The 25,790-nt window shown below is 34.8% G+C and overlaps 2 protein-coding genes across 2 annotated transcripts; both read right to left on the bottom strand.

The window, feature by feature from the left end:
• Positions 1-1,397: 1,397 nt before the first annotated feature.
• Positions 1,398-3,659, bottom strand: CHLM (magnesium-protoporphyrin IX methyltransferase). The gene is made up of 2 exons (XM_078305730.1): positions 3,161-3,659; positions 1,398-2,153 (listed from the first exon to the last, which is right to left on the bottom strand). Exons 1-2 carry the CDS (start codon positions 3,588-3,590, stop codon positions 1,618-1,620), a joined length of 966 nt encoding a protein of 321 aa, XP_078161856.1. The 5' UTR covers positions 3,591-3,659; the 3' UTR covers positions 1,398-1,617.
• A 373-nt stretch (positions 3,660-4,032) lies between these two features.
• Positions 4,033-9,250, bottom strand: LOC144557299 (putative lysophospholipase BODYGUARD 3). Its single transcript, XM_078305859.1, has 4 exons — positions 8,572-9,250; positions 7,772-8,106; positions 7,009-7,214; positions 4,033-4,631 (listed from the first exon to the last, which is right to left on the bottom strand). Exons 1-4 carry the CDS (start codon positions 9,086-9,088, stop codon positions 4,307-4,309), a joined length of 1,383 nt encoding a protein of 460 aa, XP_078161985.1. The 5' UTR covers positions 9,089-9,250; the 3' UTR covers positions 4,033-4,306.
• Between the last annotated feature and the right edge of the window lie 16,540 nt (positions 9,251-25,790).

A 25,790-nucleotide genomic window follows, 5' to 3' on the forward strand; every position in this document is an offset into this window, starting at 1 on the left:
CTTTGACAACCTTAACAGCCGTTAAAAAAAAAAAAAATTTAAATCAGACAAGTAAATTTGTGGCACATACTGTATACATATCATATATAAAAAAATGTTAGAATATTATGTAAATATTATCGTTCATCAGATTATATAAAATGTAGAAAGGTCCATGTTTAATGACATTTGATGAAACATCAAATAATATTTAAATTGTATAAAAGTTGATACACAATCAATCTATAAGGAAATCAAAATGTTTACAATTGTTATTATTATTTATTTTTATATATTGATAAATCATTGTCAAGATTGCCAACTGAAGGTGTTGTCAAAGGATACCCATCTTTAAAATTACCACTGTTTCAAACTTGGCCACCGTAGGAAATGCATTATTTGTGCAAAAAATTATCATAAACTGAAAATGAATAATGCGAACCGAAATTATACAATTTACTATGTACTGACCAAATCTAAAGTTCAAACTTGGTCAGAAACGACGAGAAATTGCATTTGCACTTAGCAGGGAAACAATTGGACAGAAATATTAAGGCAAGATTCATATTTATTAAAATTCTACACGAGAGATTAAAAATTTGTCGTGTGGAAGTGGAACGCGTAACTTTCATGCGGGCAATATGAGTATAATAAACATATGCATATGGCAACCACGCTTACATAGAGTCAGTTTCCATTTTGATCTGCTAAATATGCAAAGCCTTGAGCTTTCATCAGATATATACATGTCAATTTGTAATATGTACTTCAATACATAATGCTGGATGACTCACTTCTCATCAAAAGATGTATTCTATCTTAATGACGAATTCATATCCTCTGCATTAACTAAAAGATGAACATTTTGAGTTAATGCATCTGGACCGTCCGATCAATTTTTAGATTCGTGCAAATTAGATCTGCACTAATATTAAAGACTCCTATGTTTTAGGCAGAGGTCAAATGGGCTCCGTTTACAATCGGACGGCCGATATGTATTAACTCAAAAGATGCTCTTTTGAGTTAATGAATATGCAGACCCTAAATGACTTGTTGGGAATCACTTCTAGTTACAACTATTATAATTTCCCATTTCTATAACATGACATCCTAGCAAATACATTTCTGGACCCAAATAAGAAAAGTTTCAAGGACCAATAATAGAAATGAGTAATGACTTGAAGTTGGAGAAGGGAGATCATTACTTAGTCAATACTTTAGAGTTTAGACAGATGAGCAGAAAAACTTAAATATTCTGACTTTGACTAGCCTCATTTATTACCTTTTCTTTTGATCACGTGCCCAGAGGCATTTTTCCAAGCAAATAAAATATTTCAGCCTAGTTGTATCCTAGATTGGCCCAACCAAACGTTGTAAAATTAAAGCCCACTTGGACAAAGGACTAAAATAGAAATTTCAAGAAATCAGCTTTAAACACTAGATCTACAAATAGAGGCCCAAGTGTCAAGAAACCCTGATAACTGAAATAGCAATAACAACTCTATATCAGCAATTGATAAACAAGATATTGAAGATACTAATCTAATTACAACTTACCGATCAATGAAACACAATCACCCATCAAAATACAACCAACAACTAAAATGTACAGGAGGAAAAATAAAAACAAATAGCATCTTAGGCAGCTGACCCGATAGGTACAGCCTCCACAAGCTTCGCAAAATAGAACTGAGTAGTAATAAACCCGCGGTTCCTGATCCGCCACCCGACCTTCCTCAGAGCTTTCTCCACATCCCTCTCGGAATGCAAGTATGCCCGTGTTGCCTTTGATGGCCCCGGGAACAGCTCTCCAACTCTCTTCAGAAAATCAAAATACAGTGTTTTAGGTGCAAAACTCAACACCAGCCTCTTCTTCGCTAGAGATGCAAGGTGCGCAATCATATCATCAGCTTTCTCTTGAGGGTAATGGATTAACACGTCCAAGCAAACAACAGTGTCGAAACTGCCATTGAGGCTTTCTAAATCACTTACTTCAAATTTCGGCATCTGAAAGGGGGAGTTGGGGGGCTCTGCTGAGAATGCGGCTTCGGCCTGCTGCTGGGCTTCTGAGACCATGGCGGCAGAGATGTCAGAAGCTAAAACAATGGCACCTTCTCGTGCAAGAGGGATGGAGAGAGAGCCAGTGCCGCAACCAGCATCACATATCGTGGTGCCTTTTCATAGGAAAATGCAGTTGAGAAAATTAGTTAAGCATAGGGCTACCATTCGAGTCTTTTCTTTTAATCCTCCTTTTTTTTGTTTTATGTTCTTTAACCTAAGCTAGTAAGCTTAGTTGGTGAGATTCTATTTATGTTAAGGGTTCACGTGCCTCCCTTTCTGGTGGTTTATCAGTCATCACGCATTTACAACTTTGATGCCCTCGAAACAAAGTCCAAATGTTGCAACTTTCTCTGTGTACTTAGATAGTGTGATATTGATCACATCTAATGGTTTGTGTTAGATTTGTTTTATTAAATCTTTAGCAAAAATGGAAGTATGATGAAGGCAGAAAAGGGGAGCATCAGAAACATCCACATTCAAGTTTACATTTTCATTGTCAACTACCAAAAAAAAAGGAATGCAATTAATAAAGAGAATAATGATCTGGTCCTAAACCAATGGATTCCAATTATTTTAGTTCCTCAAAGTAGTTAGATATGTCCTGCTAGACTGATATTCTGGTAATTAAACCATTAGCACAGAGCATTGCAATGCATCATTAAAATCATACTAAATAAACAATATTCATATAGTACGGGACGGAATAATGAAGCCCCATTACCTAATGACAGATGCACTTCAAGTACTAAGGCAAGTTATAACATTTTCCATAGGCAGAGACCACCCTTTTTTTTTCCCAAATAGCACGGAAAGTGCCTAACAGTATTTATTAAAACATATTAATAAATACACAGAAATTTATGTAGGCTGAGACAAGCCTTTTGATTGATCGTTTTGTAAATAGTTGCTCAAGGAATTCCACAAATAATTACGGGTAAATTCACTACTTCAATTATTGCATCCACCATTGCCCTTCTCATCCTGAGCATATCATTGAACTTCTATATAGGTACCATCAATAGAATGCCAGGACAGGACCAATATGTACCTAGTATACTGACAACTGGTACTTGCTAAAATTAAAAGTCATGCACAGATAAAGAGAAAAATGAATTAGCACCTGCTAGAGGTTCAGCATCACGGAGCATGCGCAAAGTTGCCTCAACTGTCTGAGCATGCCCGAGCCGAATATCTAGTTGCACCCGGTTCACATCATCTGTAGAACCATAAATTTTGCGCCACCTGTCGAACCCTGTCGAATTGAAGTAAGCCCTCACAGCAGCCTTCTCATCTCCGTCAGACGCCTCTGCCTGGCGGCGACGACGGCGCTCAGGGTCAGATAGAGAGAGCGCTGCGGCAATGGCAGCGACCGAGGTGGCCGCAGCTGCCACCACCGGACCGTCGAGAGATGGGAGCCCGGCGGCGGAAGGAAGAGCTCTTAGGGGAAGTGACGGTGTCGCGCGGTGGGGGTAAAGAAGGGAGAAATGTGTGGGTGGGTGTGAGTGGGGGCGAGGAGAGAAGGCGGTGGAGGGAACGGCGGTGACTGGCATTGCCTTCTTAATTTATAGTTTTTCACTTTTTAATTATTTTGGGAGGTTTTGTTTTGGGAATTAGTTCCTGCTTTTTGGAGGGAGACGGAGATTTCCGATAAGGTTGTTGAGATTCAAACGTGAACCAGGTTCTCAACACCGAAATTCCCTGACATTAGAAGACGTGCTTCATTCATCAACAACAGGTGCATGGAGTGATGCCTCAATTGAGCAAAGATTATCCATCTGTTCTCATGTTAACGGGCCTAATATTTTAGACCCGTTTTGTTAAGTGGGCCTAATTTTCCATTTTATACGCCTGAATGTACGGTACTGGTCCAATTTTTGGTTGAATGGGCCTAATTTTCCATCATATTCGGCCCAAATTCTCAATGCAGGTGTTTTCTATTAAAAGTGGAGGTACAAATGCAATTGTAAAAATCATATTATTCTACCTTACTATTTCTCCAACTCTTTTCTTCCTTACATATCTGACACCATGACAAATATAATAATATTAGCTACACCATCTGTCAACTATTTTTACAACATTAAGTGGGCAAATATTGCACGCTGTGAATTTAATGAAAGCAAAAATATACACACAAAAATGACAGAGTAACGATCAAGTTTACTATATAGGGCTACAGCTCCTAATTATCCAATGGAGAAGACCAATATTTATTCTTCTTCTTCTTCAATTTGTTGTTCCTCTTTTGTGGTCATTAATTCCTTATTTACCGCTTAGCATTTAGCCAAATTGCCTCAAGCTCTCTTGCAAAAAGCCTCTCTTGACCAATAATGACTGTGATGTGATCCTTTTTCTTGTACACCTTCACACGTGCACGAGGAATCCTTGACCCGACGGCATAGCTACAGTCGACCGGCAGAAGCTCGTCATATTCACCGTGATATACGTTCACACTACAATTCAACTTGTCTCTTACAATGTCGAGGTAGCTCTCCATCTTAGCAGCACTTCCGCAAATTATGTTGTGCAAGGTGTGCCACGCCGCATTGTGTGTGTGGCACATGAATGCCTCTATTAGGTAGGTTTTCATCCTGCAAAAGTTAATAAAGGGAAAAGGATTATTCAACAATTAACCAAAACTATATATAGATGAGGACTTAATACTGAATTACATTTATTCGACTAATGACTGGAATTAAACACACCCGTAAAAGAATCATGAATTTTTAAATTTGTACTGTGTGACTTGGGTAACTATTATTACTTAATAGTACCAGTAAGTTGGAGTTTTGTGGGGTAATGCATTGCCAGAGAAAATGATAATAGTATTGCGTGGTCCTTTATCAAGAATATTTAAACTATTATTTTTTCATAACTGTCGTTTTAAGTACTGTTACTGTACATATATGCTTTTAAATTTGAATGTTGGGTCCGGTATCATGTACTTTTATGCGGAAGGCAAAAATGCACCGCCAAGTTAGGAATTATGCCACCAAAGTCCAAACTTTATAGTCGGCAATATTACAATATTTAAACTTAGTAATATATATAAAACTATTAAGAAATCATGTATCAATCACGGGCACGGAATCAGCTATGGTTAACTAGTACCAGCAGTACTATATATGATAAAACTAGGGTGTTCTTAAGTTCACCGAGTTGTTTGGTGATGAGCTTAATTCCAAAATAGATTATATCAATTTTAAATGACTAATTTAAGTCGTTGAAATCTATCTACTTCACAAGTGATGAATTTACATGAAAATATTTTAAGTTTTTGAGTTATTTTAGTATAAAATCAAGCAGTCAAAATTAGAAGGTTTATAAATTAATTTTATTGCATTTACTTTTTTAACACTTTTTGATCACTTGACTTTATACATAATTAATTCGAAATTTTAAAAACTTTACATGTAAATTCATCACGCGTGAAGTAAATCGATTTCAACAGTTTGAATTTATTGTTTGAAGCTAATATAATAGGTTTTGGAGTTAAGCTCACCAAATATATATCTTGGTTAGCTTAAAAACACCCTAATTCTACTCCTATATATTATGCAAACCTAGCGAAGGAAAAGGATAATTAATTAATGCGAACTGACGAGTGACGAGAAACCTATATCCATGGGTGGGAGCAAGAGAATTTATTGCGCTACTTTTTTATTATTTTTTATTGCTATCAAAATTAATTCATTTGAAGAACCTGTCTGGTAATTATTCAATTCCAAGTAATATCACAAAATTTGGTTGTATTGTACAACTTTTTTTTTTTGCACTTCAATTAACAGAAGTTTGAAGTACGAGCTTAAAGTTGGAGGGGGCTAGATAAGGTGTTGTAAAATATTGTTATATAAGGGGGACTAAAAGGTATAAATACATATAAAATAATAAAATATAAATAATTAAATGGCTAACCTTTGTTTTTTAAATAGTGGTAGCTAAGACACTCCTAAATCCTAATCAACACAGTTCCACCCATGACTATATAATAAATCATTTCTCTTTCAATGAGGGTGTGGCTCTTAATTATTTGTGCATAACACCATATAATTTCGGTTGAATTAATTTAGCGAAGTACTCAATTCAACAAACAAACTCCTTGAATCAGAAAAACAGATTAGGTGAAGAAACTCAAAAGGTTGTATTCTACTATGCTGTTTTTAAGTTCACTAAGTACTTTGCTGAGCTCAAGTCTAAAACTCATCAAATCGATCTCAAATGACGAATCTGAACCGTTGAAATCCCCCTACCTTACGGGTGATGCGTCTACATGTAAAAATTTTAAACATTCGAATTAATTTCATATGAAGTCCATCGGTCAAAATTAGAAGGTTAATAAATTAATTTTAATGTATTAATTTTTTGAACGTTTTTTGACCGCTTGACTTTATATTAAATTAATTTGAATATTTAAAATTTTTACATGTAGCTGCATCACTCATAAGATATACGGATTTCAATGGTTCAGATTTATCATTTAAAGCCAATTTAACATAATTTAAACTTGAATTTATCAAGAAACTTGATCAACTTAATAACACCGCAGTTCTACTCGGTTGTATACCATGTAGATAAGGAAATTTAAAATATTCAACTGCACCAGCACCCAACTGCCCAAAAAGCCTGTGAAGAGTGGATCCCACCCAGCCAAGTGGCCCAATAAGAGATCAAATTGCCAAACTTAATTGTAGCTTCTTATTTTAACAAAAAAATAATTGTTAAGGACCCATGGACCCAATATGACAATTAAAAGAAAATTGTTAAGTCCAAAAGATTTTAGAAAGGTAATAGTACAACAAGCAAATTATTTGTTATACAGAGAATATAGATAATAGTACAACAAGCATTGTATCTCATTAAATTCAATTTTTTTCTTTAAAATGTCCCTACATGTTTATAAAGAACACTAATAGTTTTCCAAAAAAAATGTTAAAATGTTAAAATTTAATGTTTCAAAATTATGTTTACCTATTGCGGGTAACTGTCTTGAAGATGAAATCCCAGATTCTATGGTGTTTACAAATGGTCAGACAAATTGTGCGGCTGACATGCTCGTACCAACATGCCATTGACGCGCCAAAAGCAATAGGGGGCCATACCCGTCTCGGTGCCACCTGTCTCATGATATACTGTGAAGCTGCCGCTTCTTCTCCTTTGGGTACTGGAAAATATGGCTGCATCACATGAACTGTATCAGGTTATCTGATGAGGTAGTTAAATTGGTGAATTAGCTGTCAGACATTAATTTTTTTAGTGTTAACATATATAAGACCTCAATTACTGTTCGTCATTTTCTTGATAGTTGTACTTACATAAACAGAATTTAGCTAGCTAGGGAACAGCAGATAGAGCAACTAATTGCTATTAATTAAAAACAAATCCATTTAATTTATTGGTGGGAAACCAATAGCCCATATTTCATTGAACTGACGGTGGCAGCACATGTTGAGTCTGAAACTAACATATACCGGTATCAACTATATATATATATATATATTGTACTGTGCATCAAACATAAATAAGAGATGAAAAACAAAATGACACATAGGCAAAAAGGTCCACATATTAAAACGAAACTAATTATCATGTTTGTTCCTTGATAGAAACTAAACATTATAATATTAACTTGTGACAATTCTGATCACACAGTCATGTTGTAAAGTATTCAATTGTTATTTGACATACTAAATATGAAAATAGAGGGGAAAAAAAAGGAAGAAGAAACTTTTACCGGTGAAAGTAGAGTGAGCGACTTGATGGCATCGGGGTACTTAACAGCGAGTGCCAATGCAAGAACCGAGCCGAGGGAATGTGCCACTATATGGAAGTGCTCGAGCTTGTATTTATCAATCACAGATTTCTCGATCATGTCCACGTGCTCTCGGAGTGTGTAAAGGGAATCTACAGGTTTTGGGCTTCGGCCGAACCCTAGGAGATCCACGGCAATCAACTGGTAGCTCGATCGTGTCGTTTCACTGAACACAGGGAAGATTGTCTCTGTCCAAAATGCCGAGGAGGAAATGAAACCGTGGATGAAGATGATGTTCTCTTTTATCTCCAATTTATCTTCACCACAAAATGGAGAAAATTAACAAATTAACATAAATGACCTACTTAAAAATAAGTATGTACAGTTGGACTGGGCTTTGATCTAGCGGATTGTGACATTGTAAATATTGTTTGATTACTTGTACAAAATCAATAGAATAAATTAGTTACATGTACAGTTTGCTTCCTTTTCTTTTTAATCATACATATACATGTAATATTTTTTGTACACAAGTGCAAGCTTTTATTACATATTACTTTACCATGAACAGCAAATATTATCCAATCTTTTAGATATTAGTACTATAACGTACGACGCATACATAGTTAAACACAATAAAAAGCTAACCGCGGTTAAAGAAATAACTTTTCACCAATTCAAGTCAACAAAAGTACCAAATAGTTAACTGCCAATTGACAAAAAGTCAAAAAGTCAAAAACCCATTTCAAGCATTGAATGTAACCTTAGTAATTAGTAATTACCTTGAGGTCCCTCAACATGTACATACAAACTGGAACTTGAACTCCCAGTTGATTCGCCGCTCCAAGAGTTGCACACATTGCAATCGCAATCCGACCAACATGGCATTCGCTGCTCTTTCGGCTTTTGCCTATCCATCTTTCCTCTAATCATCTCAACCAACGCCGAACTCACCTTGAAAGTAGCATGGGGCGGTTCCACCGGCTTTCTACTCATGTCCATTACAACCGATGCACGTTCGTATAAAGTGTCGGATACATCCTCAAGTTGTAACTTCTTGCACGAGACGTGCAACACCTTGGGCCCCATAGCCTTTGGCATGACAATTGCATCTTTGCCAGCAGTGCAGTAGCAGGGTTTCCACTCTGACTCTATGGCGTAGTCGATGATCTTATACACATAGCATAGAATTATGTCGAGTACGTCAAGAATGGAGAACACGACGAAACTAACCGCAGAATTTAGAGCCTGGCCGACCGTTCGTAGAACTGACATTGTGTTATTGCAGAAATGGTGCATGGTTTATGATGTATTTTTGTTCTGTTAATTACAGAGTGCACTTTGTGTTAAGTGGCAATGGCTCTAACTTAGCTCAGTTTCAATCACCTCGCTAGAGTAGAGCCCATGAAGAGAGAAAGTTATGGGGTTATGTTTTTTTGGTTAGAGAGAGTCATGCACAGCTTAGATGAAGGAAGAGCAATTAAATAAGAAAAGATTATGGGTGGGTGGGTCGGTGTGTGTGTGAGGTGGATATTTTCTGAGAATGAAATTAATTTTGAGGGTTTGGGTTAAGTTGGAGTAAAGAAGGGTTAGAGTGAGATTTTGGAATGTAAATATAGAAAGATGAATTAATTAAATTGTTTGTTGGAGACTTGGTGCAGGAATAACAATAAGAGGGTGGGTGGCAGTTGGGTTTGGAATTTATCAATTTTGGTCTGGCTACAAATGCGCTGGATTTTTATTTACACAAATTAATTTGTATTTTAGGAACCTATGGTTACTAGCTTTGCTAATTTGCTTTGAATTTTGTACGGGTAAAGTTTATATTTTTAATTATTAAAGCATTATGTGAAAATGTTCTATTCTTTTTCTCTCAAGGTTCATTTATCAAACGTGCTCAGTCAAATTTGTCTTCAACTATAAAATTTTGGCTGAGTTCAAAATTTATTTTCATGGGTACATGTGGAATTTAGATCATTTTGGTTATGAGTATAAATTTATCCTTTTTTACAATATCCGTTATAGAATTTACAAACAGAGGGTGTATTTAATCATTTTTCATATATAAAAAGCAGCTGTGAAATCCGAATAATCTGTTATTATATACTTTACATTAATTATTAATTATATATACTAACAAGGAAAAAAAATACGCTTGCGAACAATGAATTGTCAAATGTAGGAGTTACTACCATCTCAAATGGATCCTCACCGTTCAAAACCTTTTATGAGATGAGGAAGAAATTAAAGATCGATTAAAATTATTAATCTACTCCATAGTTTTTTTTTTTTTTTTTGAAAACTTGGTAATAGCTACCAATGTTCGTGAGGGAAAATCGAACTCTCGACCTTTGGATATAACAACTGTAAGACATTTTCCTAGCCAATTATACTACCTCCCCTTTCTCAATCTACTCCATAGTTAACAAGACAAAATAATTTATTTCCCTTTAAAAGCTGGGGAACAATGGGCAGGATGGCAGGACGCTCATGTTCCTATGCAATCTTAGACGTCTATATTATATCAAGATCCGTGCGAGATCTCGATCTTGTGGTGTCCAACGCAATGTTAACTTACTCTCAATCTTTCCAGCACATAAGATTATTCGAGGAAGACTTGGAGAGGCTTGACCAGCAGGGGCAAAAAATTTCTTCAATGGAGTTCGGTGTACTTCATTAGTATCTGCTGGCCAATTTGGTTGCAGAGAAATAGCCTAATTTTCAGAGGTAAGTTGCTTCCCCCAGAGGTCACTGCGTCGAAGGCGAATTAGAGAGATTGTGGTTTTTTAATTGCTAAGTACAACAAGTTTAGTGATTACTGTAAATAGTGGGAAATGTGTAAAACAGCTAGGCTGTATGTACAAAGCAAAGAAGTCCCCCTACACTCTGAAGAGTGATTGTAATTAGATCTTTTCCAATTCAATAAATTATGACAGACTCTGCCTTTCATCAAAAAAGATTATTCCAGGAATGGTGTAGCAGGTCGATTCATTCAGTAAATGAGTTGGAATTAAACACTTTCTTTTTTTTGAGGTAAACGGGTTGGAAACATAGTCACAGAATTTACGAATTAAATTCGAATAATTCGTTGTTTTGGTGATGCCGAACTATTCAGTTGACCGAATTTCGACCGAATTAAATCCGAATAATTCACGAATTTTACGAATTATTCGTAATTTTTTTTCATAATTTTTTTTTACTCTCTTACAGAACTGAGTCTCTGATTCGAATAATTCTGAATTATTTATTAATTATACTCAAATTATTTTTAAATTACGAATTTTTAACAATGCGAAATCGAATCCGAATAATTCGTTCCTATGGTTGAAAACATGAAGCATCATGTTGTGAAACACGTGTCGAATACGACCGCGCAAGAAGGTCTCGCCCTGCCTATGATGGGTGCGTATCCTCTGAGATATCTCAACTTTTGCGTGACCGACGTGTCCGGTGCCTATTCGGGGGTGATGTAGGGGGTCAGTATTATGTGTGCTTTGAGATTCGTGCAGAGAGTATTTAAACGGTTGGGATTTTCCAAAAAGTCACGCAAAGTTTGAGATATCTCAGAGGATACGAATTCGCCTATGATGGGGCCCATCATCACCCTGCCTCGCATCATGAAGGGACAAGAGTAAAGATTTTTCACCGTACGATTCGGTTAACTGAGAGCATAAATGATTGTGAGCCATCCGATCCAGATGGGAGATTGAGAGTTGCTTTTCTTTTAACCTTGCTTGATTTTCTGTGTGTGTTCTCTGCGGTGGGTAATCCAAACCAACAAAAAAGCTCTCTCATCACTCGCTACGCGCTTCCTCCTTTGCATGTTCTCTGGAAATTGTGCCCTGCTTGTTATTGAGACAATTTTTAGTAGGGGTGTACAAAAATACTATCAACCCACCCGACCCGTCTGACCCGTTCGACCCGACCCGTATTTTACTGGGTTGAGATGTTACTGGGTCGGGTACGGGTTGGATTTTGACAAACCCGTTACTCTGGATCGGGTCATGGATTTGATCTTAATAACCCGTTTATACCCGGACCCGATCTCAAATCTACGGCCCGTACCTGATAATTAAAAGCCCCTTTATTTCTACCCAGAAACATTTAAAGCACCCTTTATCTAGTTTTTCTAATAGAATTATCTGTACTTTTTTTTTTACTTCTACTTTAAATATGAAATTGTTTTGTGTTATTTCTCTACATGTGTTAATTTCTGTTAACACTAATTCTATCTTTGTCTTAGCACCATTATATAGATCATATATATATAGTTCATGTGCTTTTTTACTTTATCAAATATATTTTTACAAAATTCAGCATGTTGCCATGCATCTGTTTTTTTTTTCTCCATGTTTTAAGAATATAAGATATAGCTGTCAGAACAGTAAAAAAATATTCTTTGGTACTTTTTCAATCATACAGAACTTTTATAAGCTTAATTCAATTACACTTTTCAGATCTGGTTATATATATTTCATGGAGAGAGAATTCTTTTATGAATTCTACTTTGGAAACATCAATGGTGAAGCAATCAGAGAAGGCAAGAAGCTCCAACCAAATAACCCATATATAAAAAAATTATAACTCGTTAACCCGTCTAACCCGCATAATCCGTAATAACCCGTATATAAAAAAAATAGATGGGTTGGGTTGGGTTATGGGTGGGTTAAGTAAAATTTTTTTTTAACCCGGTGTAATCGGATTGAATTCAAATTTTAATAAAATATCATCGACCCGCCCGTTGTACACCCCTAATTTTTAGAAACAAATCTGATCCATTAGATGATCATAATGATTATCTAGAAAAATGCATTTCAACATAATTATAAAGCAGTGCACTTGGTCTTTCTTTATTTCACAAAACTATAAAATATTTGAACAGTATTCCTGCTCATTGTGACAAATTAATCTCGGAATAGAACAAAACAAGTTTACATAGAAAGAAAAAAAGCATTCAACCCAACGTTCATCCATATTTTGTTTTTCAAGTTCTGACTATAAAATATTCATCTGCTTCTAAGATTTTCAAAATCATATTGGTTGTATTTAACTGTTGATCGCAAGTTATAGCAAAAAAACTTGAGTGAGGCTATGGATCTATGCTAGTGCGGATTGGCTCTAACTATGGATCAACATTTTTGTTTTCAAAATTCAAATAGTCGACCGAAATCATTTAATATATAATCTCCACGTGAAAATATACTTGCTGATAAAATTTTATATTTTTATGATTTGTTTTGCTATTTTTTTATATAGGAAGAAAATTACTATTTTTTAATGGTCCAAAAATTTTTAGATCAAATTTATTTTCTATCTATTTATAAATATACTAAAAGAATTGTATAAAAATATAAATTTTGATCTACAAGTATATTTTCATGTGGTGATTATGTTGAATGGTTTGGATTACTGTTTAAATTTTGAAAATTTGAAAATTAAGATATTAATTTATAGTACGAGCCAAATCACGCTATATATAGTACCGTAATCTCACTTCAAAAGAGTGAGTTTTTGGTAATATACATATTACGGATCGACTTGTACAATGGATTCATATCTCTATTTTAAAAGTTCTAACAGTTAATCTAAACCGTTAAACATGGTCTCCAAATGAAAAGAGAAAAGGTAACATCCCCCGGGCTATAGTCCCCCGAAAATCCCCGTGTATAAAGCCTTCCCTTTTTAGCTTAGTTCTGACGCGCTTTCAACTACCACAACTGCCATAATTTCAAGTACAATATGTATGTTTACATGATAATATGTGTATGTTTACAGGATAATATGTGTATGTTCACAGAATAATATGTGTATGTTTACAGGATACTATGTGTATGTTCACAGAATAATATGTATATGTTTACATGATAATATGTGTATGTTTACAGGATAATATGTGTATGTTCACAGAATAATATGTGTATGTTTACAGGATACTATGTGTATGTTCATAGAAGGTGGTTCCCAACAGCTGTCACGCGTTTTCAACAGCTGTCACGCGTTTTTAACAGTTTTCACGCGTTTTTAACAGCTGTCACGCATTTTTAACAGCTTTCACGCGTTTTTATGTTGACAGGATTTGTTGAATTAGTTTACAGGATTTAGTATTGATGTTTACATAATTTAGTATTGATGTTTACATAATTAGTTGAAAATATCCGGAGATTTTTGAGGGACTGTTAGCTGCTTCCATATGAAAATATATTACAAACCAAACTTGGTTTTTTTTTTTTTTAGAATTTTTGTACTGTTTTTAGGGTAGATAGACAACCATTGCTTTTGGATGGTCCAGAATTTTCAAATCAAGTGATTTTTCTACCTATCTAAAATATAGTAAATAAATTAAATAAATATATAATTTGATCTACAAATATATTTTCATATGAAGATTATGTTGAACCGTTCAAATCAAATATTTAAATAAAAAAAATAAAGATATGGAACATTATGTATATTACCATAACCTTACTCTTATTTACTATAATAATTAAAACTTATACCTAATTTTATATTCAGACCCTATTAGATGCGATAAATTCATTTTGAGTTTCAACATGCAAATCCACATCCGAATTTGATAATCTATTGAATATTCTTTTGAGTTCCGCATGTAAATTCTAAATGGCAATCTTAGAATAATATTATCTCATATATCTATAATTTTAATTTTTTTTTATTTAGCGAGTTCAAACATCGGATAAGATTTCATCACTAGATATCACTAAACAGTAATAAAGATGCCAACTATATATGTCGCTTTTCTAGTTTCCAACACGGAATCAAATCCACTGCTATTATCTTTTTATGAACAGTAATCCTGCTATATTTGTTTTTCCAAACAAATCTGATCTTTAATTGTTTTGTAATTTATATAAGGAATTAATAACAGTTCATGTATTCTAAAATTAAAAAAAAAAATGTTAGCGTGTGCAGATGCAAGCACAATAAATAATTAGTTATACATGAATATTTATACCTACACTAACAAATATTAATATCTATACAGCTAAATATGTATACATTCATTAGTAGATGTTTATGTGTATTATCTATATAACTAAATAAGAGATTAAAAATAAGGAGCCTGATAATTATACCTCAAACAAAATTCTCGAGCGTGTCTCCCAAGTAGTTTAACAGAAAAAACTTTCAATGTTGTATAACTTTCATTTTCAGCGTTAATATCCAAATATTTAAAACTTTGTTTATAACATTTTAAAATGTTACTCGTAAGTATTTAAACATCTATCTGAAATCACTTAAATTCTAAATTTAGATAGTTTTAACTCTTAACTATTTTTGTCTTTAAACCAAAAGAGAAAAGATTTCTTTCACCCACTTTTTTTTTTTAACTAATCATTCTCGTCCATTTTTCTGTCTATCCGTGATGAATTTTGCGAATCTGAAAATACAAACGTTTTTTACTCGATTTTCTCTTTCAAATGAGATCCATGAAGAATAACTTTCGAGTTATATTTGTTTCGTCTTTTTTTTACCACTTTAATCCCCTGTGACTTTCATATTTTTTTATTTTACTTTAATCCTCTGTGACTTTCATATTTTTTTATTTTACTTCAAAATAATTTAAACCTCTGTTTACAAGCCTTCAAATCTTTCGTATAAACCTCATTAATAGCATTTCAAATCTCTAGAATAAAGCGTATAAACATTATGTATAAAAAATTTAAATCTCAATAATAACACTTCAAAGCGTATAAACCTCAACAATAACACTGCATATACAAAGCTCATGTACAAAGCATATAAATTTCATGTAAAAAAGTCTTGAAAAATTTAATAGTTGTAGATTGAAATTTAAAAACTTCAAAATTTAAAGTGCTCATGAATTTTATTTTAAAAAAAATGACTTCAAAATTACGTATATTCAGTTATTCTGATTTCTAATTTGAGTATTGTTCCACTATTTTTCATATTACATTTTGTACGGTACATTACAACGTGACCAAAAGTGAATATCAATATTCGTAAGTCGTAACATTATTTTATTGTTAAAACATCAAGTCATATCATGTAAAAAAAAAACTTTTTGTCATATAACTTCATATATTAAATACTATAAAAAAAACTTTTAACCGGATCACATCGTGTATTAAAACAGTAAAAAGGAACTTTTATCAGATCACATAATGTATTGAAAACATTATTCAAAATAAAAAAAAATAAAAAAAATAACATGCTGCCTGATTTGATCGGCCCATTAATTATTTTCTTTTTGGGTGTAAGACACTACAAAGCTTGATGAGTGCGTTTCCATTACTGGTTTGCGAACATTTTTATTAACATCCAACATTAAATATAAGAGCAAAGCTAGGGTGTGATGTGTTCACCAAGAAGATTTGGTGAACACAACTCAAAAAGTATATTTATTGGACTTCAAACGATGAATCCAAACCGTTGAAATCTAAGTAATTCATTAGTGATGCATATACATGCAAAATTTTGAAAGTTTCGAATTTATTTGCTGCAAGATCAAGCGGTCAAAAAAAATAATAAGAAAATGAATATATAAAACAACTTATAAAAGATTCATTTTTTTTAATGCTTGACCTTGTAGCAAATGAATTTGAAACTTTCACAATTTTACATGTACATGCATCACTCATGAAGTACATGGATTTCAACGGTTTGAATTTGTCGTTCAAAGCCGATCCAATATATTTTTGAAGTTGTGCTCACCAAACCCTCTTGGTGAGCACATCACACCCTAGCTTTGCTCTAAATATAAATATCCAATTATTCTAGGTTTCAACTTTAAAAATAAAAATACCCAAACTGCTGGATTATTCTACAGGTTGGAAATTTTTTTCCAAACTGCAGGATTATCTTGTGGTTTGTTTTTTTTTTTCCACTATAAATACCCTGTTTCTCTCTCCTCCCTCTCAAACTTACCAGAATTCCAAGAGAGAAAGAGAAGGCGATTTTTGAAGAGAAAAAGGGTGACTTCAGATGCGATTTTCGGGTAATTTTTTTAAATAATTAATTTTTAATTAATTTTTTAATTGTCAGGAATTGTTAGAAAGTGTTACAAACTGCACTGCTCTAGGCCCATTGCTCCAGACAAATTTCAAACCCTAGTTTTAACCATGTCACGGGAAGAAAAAAGAGAGATTATTAACAAATTTTGGACGGATAAAGCCCTCTCGAAGAGGCGAATGCAATGTATGTTTTCACTCGAAAATGACAAAGAATTCTTGAGCTCTGTTGATCCGTCAATTAGAGAATTGCTTGATAGGGGCTGGGCAGACGAAACCCTCCAACTAGATGGGGATACTATCTCTTATGTCAAGTGAAGGAAGATATAGTGGACATGTTTTTTTTTTTTTTTTTTTTTAATTGTGGCATAGTTGTTCACCCCAATTAGATGGACAAGAATGCAGATCTGGTGAATGATGCCCGTCTTACTAAGTGGGAGTGTCTTTCGTGCGTACGCCGGGCTTTGGACAAGAAGAAAGCAAGTTCCTCATCTCGTAAACCATAGGTTGGATTTTATTGTATTGTTGTCTTTTATGAACTCTATTGTCTTGTGTAGTTTTATGTTTGAACTCTATTGGTTTGTAGTATCTGAATTTTATGTTGTATTATTTTATGAACTGTGTTGTATTATTTTATGAACTCTACTGTACTGTATTATTTTATGCTTTATTTGTGTTGTAGTATTTTATGTTGAATATGGATTGTAGTTTGAGAGGTTTGTAACTTAGAAGGGACTTTTTCGATGGAATTGCTGAGTTCTTAAACATGCAACTAATAAAAATAGTTCTCACTACACAAGTTATCAAATAAAAGGTCTCAAACATGTCTCTAATAAAAATAGTTCTCAACACATAAGTTCGTACAAATTTCAAATAAAAATAATTCGCAAACCTACATCTAATTAAATAAGCTCTCAAACAACATGCAAGTTAATTTCTACTACGCCTAAAATGAATTTCGAAGACCCGACCAGTTCTCATCAATGGTCTACTAACTGTACTTGATGGCCTAAAATGTACATGCCCCTGACTGGGTACCGTATTGCCTGTCCTCCCCCCCTATCTGCTCGCGCCTGGTTGGGTACCATATTGCATGTCCTATCCCCATCTGTTTGCTCCTGGCTGGGAACCCTACAACCTCTCCTTCCTCCACGACCTCTAGTTGACCTCCTTTGTTGGGTATCAGATGGCTCTACTTGCATCCCAACCACCTCTCCTCCTGCTATCTTAACTAGTTCTCCCATTGCCTCTGCAAACATCTGATTTGCATTTTCATGTACATGCTTGTAGTTGTGCTTCGCCGCGACCCTCATGAGCCACTTGCCTCTGCTATAACTCGCTCATTTTCTGCTGCATGTGCTGCGTTATGAGCCTCTGCAGTGCATTTTTTAGTTAGTAAGCTATTCAAAATTGGAATGAAATATAATTTTTGATGAATGTTACATACCTCTTCGGTGACTGTCAGAAGTGGAACATCAATGACAGTGCCCATTCGCCTACCTTGAAGTTCATCCATGGTCATTACATAACAAATGTGTTTTCTCCTCCCAAACCTAACCCAAGTTCTGACAGGAAGAATTATTGGATTATTGGTACTAGGCCATTCACTATATTGCCATAAGGAACAAACAGGGCATTTCAAGTACTTAGAAGGTAGTCCACCTTATACCAGTCCGTAACAAATTGGTTCTTGTGCCAGTTATTTTTATGACAATCCGCCAAGACATGAGTGCACAGAATTCCAGTTAATTGGATACCTCTACATGCACATTCTATTGTGTTGTTTGGCCTGCGTGTCATAATGTATTGGAAATTCCTATGAATATTGTCTATAGTTCTATCTGCGGCTTGGACAACTGAAACATACTCATTTGAGGATATAACTTCGTACTAACCTTCGCCATGTGTGTACAAGATCACAGTCATTTGTATAGTAGATCAAGAATCCGTATCACCCCACATACCTGAGGTGTAAGCCATAAATTTGGGCTGTTCTTTTCATGTGGCACGAATCCCAAAGTAGATCCCCTAAAGTCCCAACTGACTCCGGATTGAGTTTGACCCAACTAAATTAATCTGGACCGTTCATTTTTTTAAATTGTACCACCTTGGATCACGGACTCGCAATATAATTCGGTTCGATTGTAATTTTCAAAACGAATATGCGTTCTTGATCATTATTACGCACTAGCCAATCAAAATAGGATCATAAATCATAATCAGATCCAATAAAATCTTTAATAAACTGTTTATTTCGTACTATTGACTAGTGTATTAATAATACCCTTAACGGGTTATTGATATCTCCATATTATATCTAATTTACAGCCCTAATTTGCACTTAAACCTGTGTTTTAAAGCCTATAAATGTGGAATTTTTACTTGTATTTCGAAGAAATGTGGTACTGCTATGTTTTGTTTGGTATTTTGCAGGAAAAAGGGCGAAAAACTGGATCTGATAATTTTCCATACGGCCTGTATGACATACCCTACGGGCCGTACAGGATATGCCCAACCACACAGAAGGTTCCACAACAGAGGCACGAAGTCTCCAAGACAAAGCATAGGCATACGGCCCGTACGGGGTCCCCTACGGGCCGTACGACGCTAAATAGGCAAATCCAGCCAGAATCTGAAATCAAGGAGGCCGAAAAGGAAGCCTCTGCAGGCGCGATCTGGGGCATTAAATGAGATATTTCCTCACCAAAAAAAGGGGGATTCACTACTGGAACTTGGACAAGCTTTCAGGGAGCAAAAGACAAGAGGAGGAGAAGAGGAAGATAAGTGAAAAACGCGAGTTTGCAACGGATCTTGGGATTTCTCCACTGTTTTGTCATGAACTCTTTTATTTTCTGTTATTTGTGTTATCTTATGAACATGAGTAGCTAATTTACTTTGTTTCTAGGGTTAAGATGTAGTTTCTAGTTTGGTTTTGTTTGCATGCTACTTGGATTTTGTGTTGAATGCTTTGTTTTTACCTTGTTGAGTAGTATTTTGATTGCTTTATTTGTGCTTGCTTGAATCGATTAGTCATCCCGTTAGATGAATGCGCACATCTAAGTGTTAGGAGCCAAGTCTATGACATTTAATCCAACCGAATAAAGTATATGAAGTATGGTGAAACCAAGGAGTACCCGAAAGGTGAAACTTTCCTTGAGGCGAAAGTCCTTGGATACTTTTAGTAAACCAACAAGTAACTTGGATAAATTAGGCCAAAATGCGAAAGTTGAGGTTTAACGCATCTAAGAGGGAAGTATTTGAGTCCGGTAATCGGGTACTGGGCCAAAATGCGAAAGTTGAGGTTAGATATCTAGATCTGGTCGATAGAAACCCTAAACATTAGTATCAACACAGAAAACAGTAGCTGCAGCATTAACTCGGGGTCCCCTACGGGCCATATGGGAATCCATACGGGCCGTATGCCTCGGGGCTGAACAGAAATGAAATCTGAACCCTGGAAATGCCTTTTTATCAATTGAAAACAACTTTAATTCTCTTTTATTGCTTTTTAAACTTGTCATAAATCATTAGAATTGTTAAGAACCAAACCAAACCAATTTCTCTCACTTCTAGAATCTCAAGTAATTTTAAGACGAGTCCGGTCATTTTCTTCCGTCCCTGTGGATCGATACCTGAGCATACTCATCGATAGGATAGTGCACTTGCTATCTGATTTGACAAAGTATAACAAAAGTTTAAAAGGTATAGCTTGCTATACTGAAACTTTGTAGCATATATTCTGTGCGAACAGTTACCCGTGCCTTGCCCGCCCGTACCCGATGCCCGAGCCCGGGTATAGGTCGGGTATGCGGGTACGGGCAAAAAATAGACCGGACTGGTTTTTTTGGACAAATACCCGACCATACCCTACCCGACTATACCCGTATGTTGGGTTTTACGGTGCTAACCAAAACCTGTTTAGGCTTAAGCTGCGGAATGACCGTAGAACAAAAATTTCAACGGCCAACTTAAGCTCAGGATTAAACGGGGTATGTCAGGAAAATTTCCAAGGCGGTCCACCTTCAGTATTCATTTGGCATCAAAACCCAATTTAATCCTTTTTACAGATCTACTCCATGATTGATTTCTAAAACTTTAATCTACTTACCAATTAAATAGATTAATATAACATATTTATACCTTGTTTCCAAATCACAGTTGGAATGCAGACCGAGAGAGTAGAGCATCACCAGGGAAGGAATCGACTCGGAGTATCACACGTGTGATACCTCTATTAGTTATCCATCAGGACTAACCAGAGAGCGGTTTATTTCTTCTGTCAGAAATACTATAAACCTCGGAATTCTGCAGAAACACTATTCACCAAAATAGGGATAGATTAAATATATTTAAGACTCCAAGTTATTCCGTTTCACTTAAAAGTAAAACAAGAAATACCGCAGAGTTTGCAAAAATATATTTTTTCGAATCTCGTAATAACCGAAATCGGGGAAGAGAGAAATTCTGATTAACGAATTAATCAGATTAACATGTCAATTAGTAAGTTTTCTCTCTACCCTCACCCCTCTATTTATAGTGTTTTGAGGAGGTTCGCAAAAGACCGAAATACCCCTCAAAACAAATCTATTTACCAAAAACCCTTGACACCTCATCTTTTTATTTGTGAAAAGACCAAAATACCCCTTCCACACTCTTCTCCATGCTTCTACACCCTAAGGTGTCATGCAAGGTGGCATAGGTGTGAAATGACCATTTTGCCCTTGGCCCATTAAGGCATGAATAGTAAAAGGCTTTGATTTTGGACTTTGACTTTGGGCTTTTAATTTTAATTAAGGCTTTGATTATTTTGGGCTTTTAAACCCATAATTCAAATCCATAATTAACAAATTAAAATCGAAATCAAATATATATAATTGTCATATACAATTATATTTCTTTTCGGTTGTTGTTCGGTAACTTTTATACAACGTAACGTGTACGTTTATAAATTAACCGTTGTTTCTGCTTGTCATTCTAAATGACATTTATAATTTAATTATATCACGTATAATTAATTATAACCATCTTAATATTAATTATAATCAATTTATAATTAATCAGTAAGATTCTCCGAGTAGCTCCTATATGGTGTGACCCAATAGGATCTGTGTTATGTTGGTAAACAGAGTTAAAACTGTTTTAACTTCTATAATCATGAGTGGTATCTGGCAACACATCATGACCATCCAATTACACAGATGATGCTATACTGTACAATATCACGATCCAGTAAACTATTTACTTGTGTCAATTCTTCTGTCTCATAGCTATCAGATTAGTTTCAAGGTAGATGTGTGTCATCCTTGCTAACTGAATCTTTTCTTGATCTTGAGCAGATTATCAAATATAATTACTCTTGTAATTATACCGCTAGCAGATAATCTTACTCTATCAAGGGGCCCAGTGATGCTATAGCTCGTATAGAGATACGATGGACAAATAGTATTCTTGGTAAACTATCACTTCCTAAGCTAAGCTATACATATGGAAATGCTACCGTTATGACTGCTTTTTACGGACAGCAGTAGATAACAATTACACATACATATTTCTCAGTGGGAACGATAAATACCTCATACTGTAGAACGTGACACTGAATAAAACATAAATGACACGAACACAATTCTATTTAATGTTTCATTCGGGGTCTGTCAAATACCATGTTCCTAGAACATGTATCTATGTGATTAAAATGACATCTCGTGTCAGGTGGTTTGTAAAACTTAACCATCTTTTAATCCACATACTAACCTTATCGCGGTAATTAGTGTTCCTGCTAATTACCTTGGTCAGTGACCTTTTAAGAGTATATATCATCTATATTATGGAGTTTCACAATTTCAGTCATGAACTCGAAATGATCCATAAATTCAATAATACTCAAGGCAACAAAATGATATATAAATAAACATTCAATTCATGAACAAAGCTTTATGATAAATTATCGTATTATTGACTTCTAGATTATTACAAACTAACACCGTACCTGACCATACCCGTACCCGACTTTACCCTACCCGGATACCTGCCTACCCTTACCCGTACCCTTATACCCGATCCACTTTAATTCAAATTCAAACCCAAAATTTGATTTTCCCCCACCCGGTTAAAAAAAAAAGAAAAAAAAAAGAAAAAACAGAAAAAGGAAAAAAGAAAAAACAGAAAAAAAAAAGAAAAGAAAAAAAAAACAGAAAAAAAATAAAGAAAAAAAATAAAGAAAAAAAAAGAAAAAAAAGAAAAAAAAAACCGGACCGGACCCCCCGTACCCGGACTGCCCTGCCCGTCAAGGGTACAACGGCACAGGTATAAGACGGGCAGGGTACGGTTTTTGAAAAATATACCCAAGATACCCGTGCCCGTATACCCTAGTACCCGTCATACCCGTACCCGTGCCCGCCCGACCGTTAATACACTACTATTGACATTGATTTGTCATAGGATTGTTTCAGAGTACGAGAGACTTTTCGTTACTATGGATAAAGATTTCTTTTTTTATGAAAATGGATAAAGATTCTGAATTTATATAACCTGAGGGAAATAAATCTATTGTTTCCTCGAGAATAACATAAACATGTTATTCTGATTTTAACCGTTCGGATTTTTTTATATATAAATTTTAACGAAGTAAATTTTTTATGTGTGAATCTCAACAAAAATTAACGGTTGAGATTGAAATAACAAGTTCCTGTTATCGAAAAGAATAACAGCAGTTTTATTTCCCACCTATGGTGCATGTTTTATATATTGAAGATTCTTTTTAAAATTCATGTTTGGTTGAAACAAATGACTCGTATTTTTTTTTTGGGTTGAAAATTCATAGGTAATTGCATTGATCCAATAATTTACAATGTAGCTATTATATAGATTTTTTTGTTGAAATTAAGAAGTATGAAAACCTATACATTGAGTTACTTGTAAAATCATCAAATTTACTATGTCAGAAAATAATAGATATGTGAAGCCTGATATCTCGCAAACTTATATATATTCTGACCTGTATTTTGTACCAAAACCTGTGTTTAAACCATTAAATCAGTCGTATTTCATTGAAATACCTATAGAATGTGGTACTGCTACAAGTTTGTTCTTATTTTGCAGGAATCTGGTGAAATCGAGGAGAATCTAGAATTTTAGAAGTTTTTACACGGTCCGTACAACATCTTGTCCGGTTCGTATCAACCTCGACTCGACCACAGACTCGACCGCTGACTCGACCACAGAAGAAACACAGGCATATAGCCTGGACATGATTTTGTACGGGATGTGTCAGGCAAATCTGGAAACAAGACCTATTAAAGGAAGGTCGGTTAGAAAAGCATATAAGCGAGATTTCTTGCACTGGAGAGCTCATTCTAGAGCAGAGAAGCATTTTCTAGGGTTTGGATTGGCGGCTATTGCTTGGAGGCGAAGTTGAGAAGCAAAAGACGCGAGTTTTGTTGTGGATCTTCTTCTTCTTTGGGTTTTATCATGACTTATCATTATCTTATCTGTTTTATTTGCTTTAGAACTATGCTTGAGTAGATTTCTTTGTTTCTAGGGTTAAGATATAATCGAATGTTTTGTTTTGCATGATAGTCATTGGATTTTTGTGTTGGAATTTGTGTTTGCTTGATTGTGGTTAATTTTAATTGCTTAGATTAAATTGTTTGATTTTTATTGGTTTGTCACTACATGCATGATCACATCTAAAGCGCATTTCAACTTTTATAATCTTTCAACCAAAACTAAGTACATGAGGTAGGTTTAGTGATCCGAAAGGTGAAACCAAATAGTAACCGAAAGGTGAACATTTCCTCCTATTGACAGATAAGAGGTTACCTTTAGAATACCAAACAAGCAACTAGGTAATTCGGACCAATATGAAAGTTGAGGTCTAGAATCCGACGAGGGTAAATATTGCAACTCCATACCAAGTTTTATGAACCAATATACGAGAGTTGAGGTTTAGGAACATTAGGTATGGTCAATAGAACCCCACACACAGGAACAACACAGAGAAAGAGTAACTGGTGCATTAACTCGAAGTCCACACGGACCGTGTACAACAGTACCCGGCCCGTGTAACCTGACACGACCCGTGTAGGAAACTACATGGCCCGTGTCAGGGACTGAGAGGCAGAACTGAGATGAATCTGAAACCCTGGAAACGCCTTTTTATTATTGATTTAACCAAGTTTATTTTCTTCCTTGCAATTAATTATTGTTGTTGAATTATTTAGGAAACATAAGTATCCAAATCAATTTTTCTCACTTCTAGTATTTAATAAACTTAAGTAGAATCTGGTTATTACTTGAACCGTCCCTTAGATCGATACCTGAATATACTGCTCGATAGGATTGTGCACTTGCAATCTGACTCAAAAGGTGTAACCAAGGTTTAAAAGGTACAGTTTATTGTACTGAAACTTTGTGCATATGCTTTTGTGTGAACAAAGCCAGATAATGCAAATTAGTCTATTTGCACTCGATTAGCAAGTAGGTGAGCCTTCTGATTTTTTTCTTTGGAAATGTAGATACAACCGTGATTTTTCGAGTTGCATGCGATATTCCTTAAGGACGAAATTGTTGTTCGTACAATAATCAGTTTCGTCTATTTGACTAATTTGCAAAAACATACAATTATTGAATTTTACGATTTCTTCTATTTTAAGATTATGTAGGTTCAAGAAGATTTGGAATTGCAATGTAATATGATTGGACTGAAGAAATCATGAAGACTTTTATCAAGAATACGAATTGTAAAATCAGAATTGGTAAAGTAAGTTTGAGGCTGTTTTCACAGAGGTAAAACATTAGTAACGTTTTTAAAACGTTGCAACGTTTTAAACATGTCAAAAACGCTCAAGAAAAATTTGATTAAACTCAGAAACAACTTAAAACATTATAACGTTTTTACAAATCGTTATAACGTTTTAGGATTGTGAACTGCTGAAGCACAGCTGTAGAGAAACAACTTGAAACGTTATAACGGTTATTTAAAACGTTGTAACGTTTCATAAAAATCAGTACGC

Source organism: Carex rostrata, chromosome 7, assembly GCF_964058835.1.
Source record: "Carex rostrata chromosome 7, lpCarRost1.2, whole genome shotgun sequence".
NCBI classification, from domain to species: domain Eukaryota; kingdom Viridiplantae; phylum Streptophyta; class Magnoliopsida; order Poales; family Cyperaceae; genus Carex; species Carex rostrata.

What these genes read in the sequence shown, in the direction of transcription:
- LOC144557299 (XM_078305859.1), bottom strand. Translation starts at nt 9,088, where the DNA reads ATGCACCATTTCTGCAATAACACAATGTCAGTTCTACGAACGGTCGGC. An exon ending in CGCTCACTCTACTTTCACCG is followed by an intron (nt 7,215 to 7,771) that starts GTAAAAGTTTCT and finishes CATGTGATGCAG; the next exon opens with CCATATTTTCCAGTACCCAA. An exon ending in AAGACAGTTACCCGCAATAG is followed by an intron (nt 4,632 to 7,008) that starts GTAAACATAATT and finishes TAACTTTTGCAG; the next exon opens with GATGAAAACCTACCTAATAG.
- CHLM (XM_078305730.1), bottom strand. Translation starts at nt 3,590, where the DNA reads ATGCCAGTCACCGCCGTTCCCTCCACCGCCTTCTCTCCTCGCCCCCAC. An exon ending in TGATGCTGAACCTCTAGCAG is followed by an intron (nt 2,154 to 3,160) that starts GTGCTAATTCAT and finishes TCCTATGAAAAG; the next exon opens with GCACCACGATATGTGATGCT.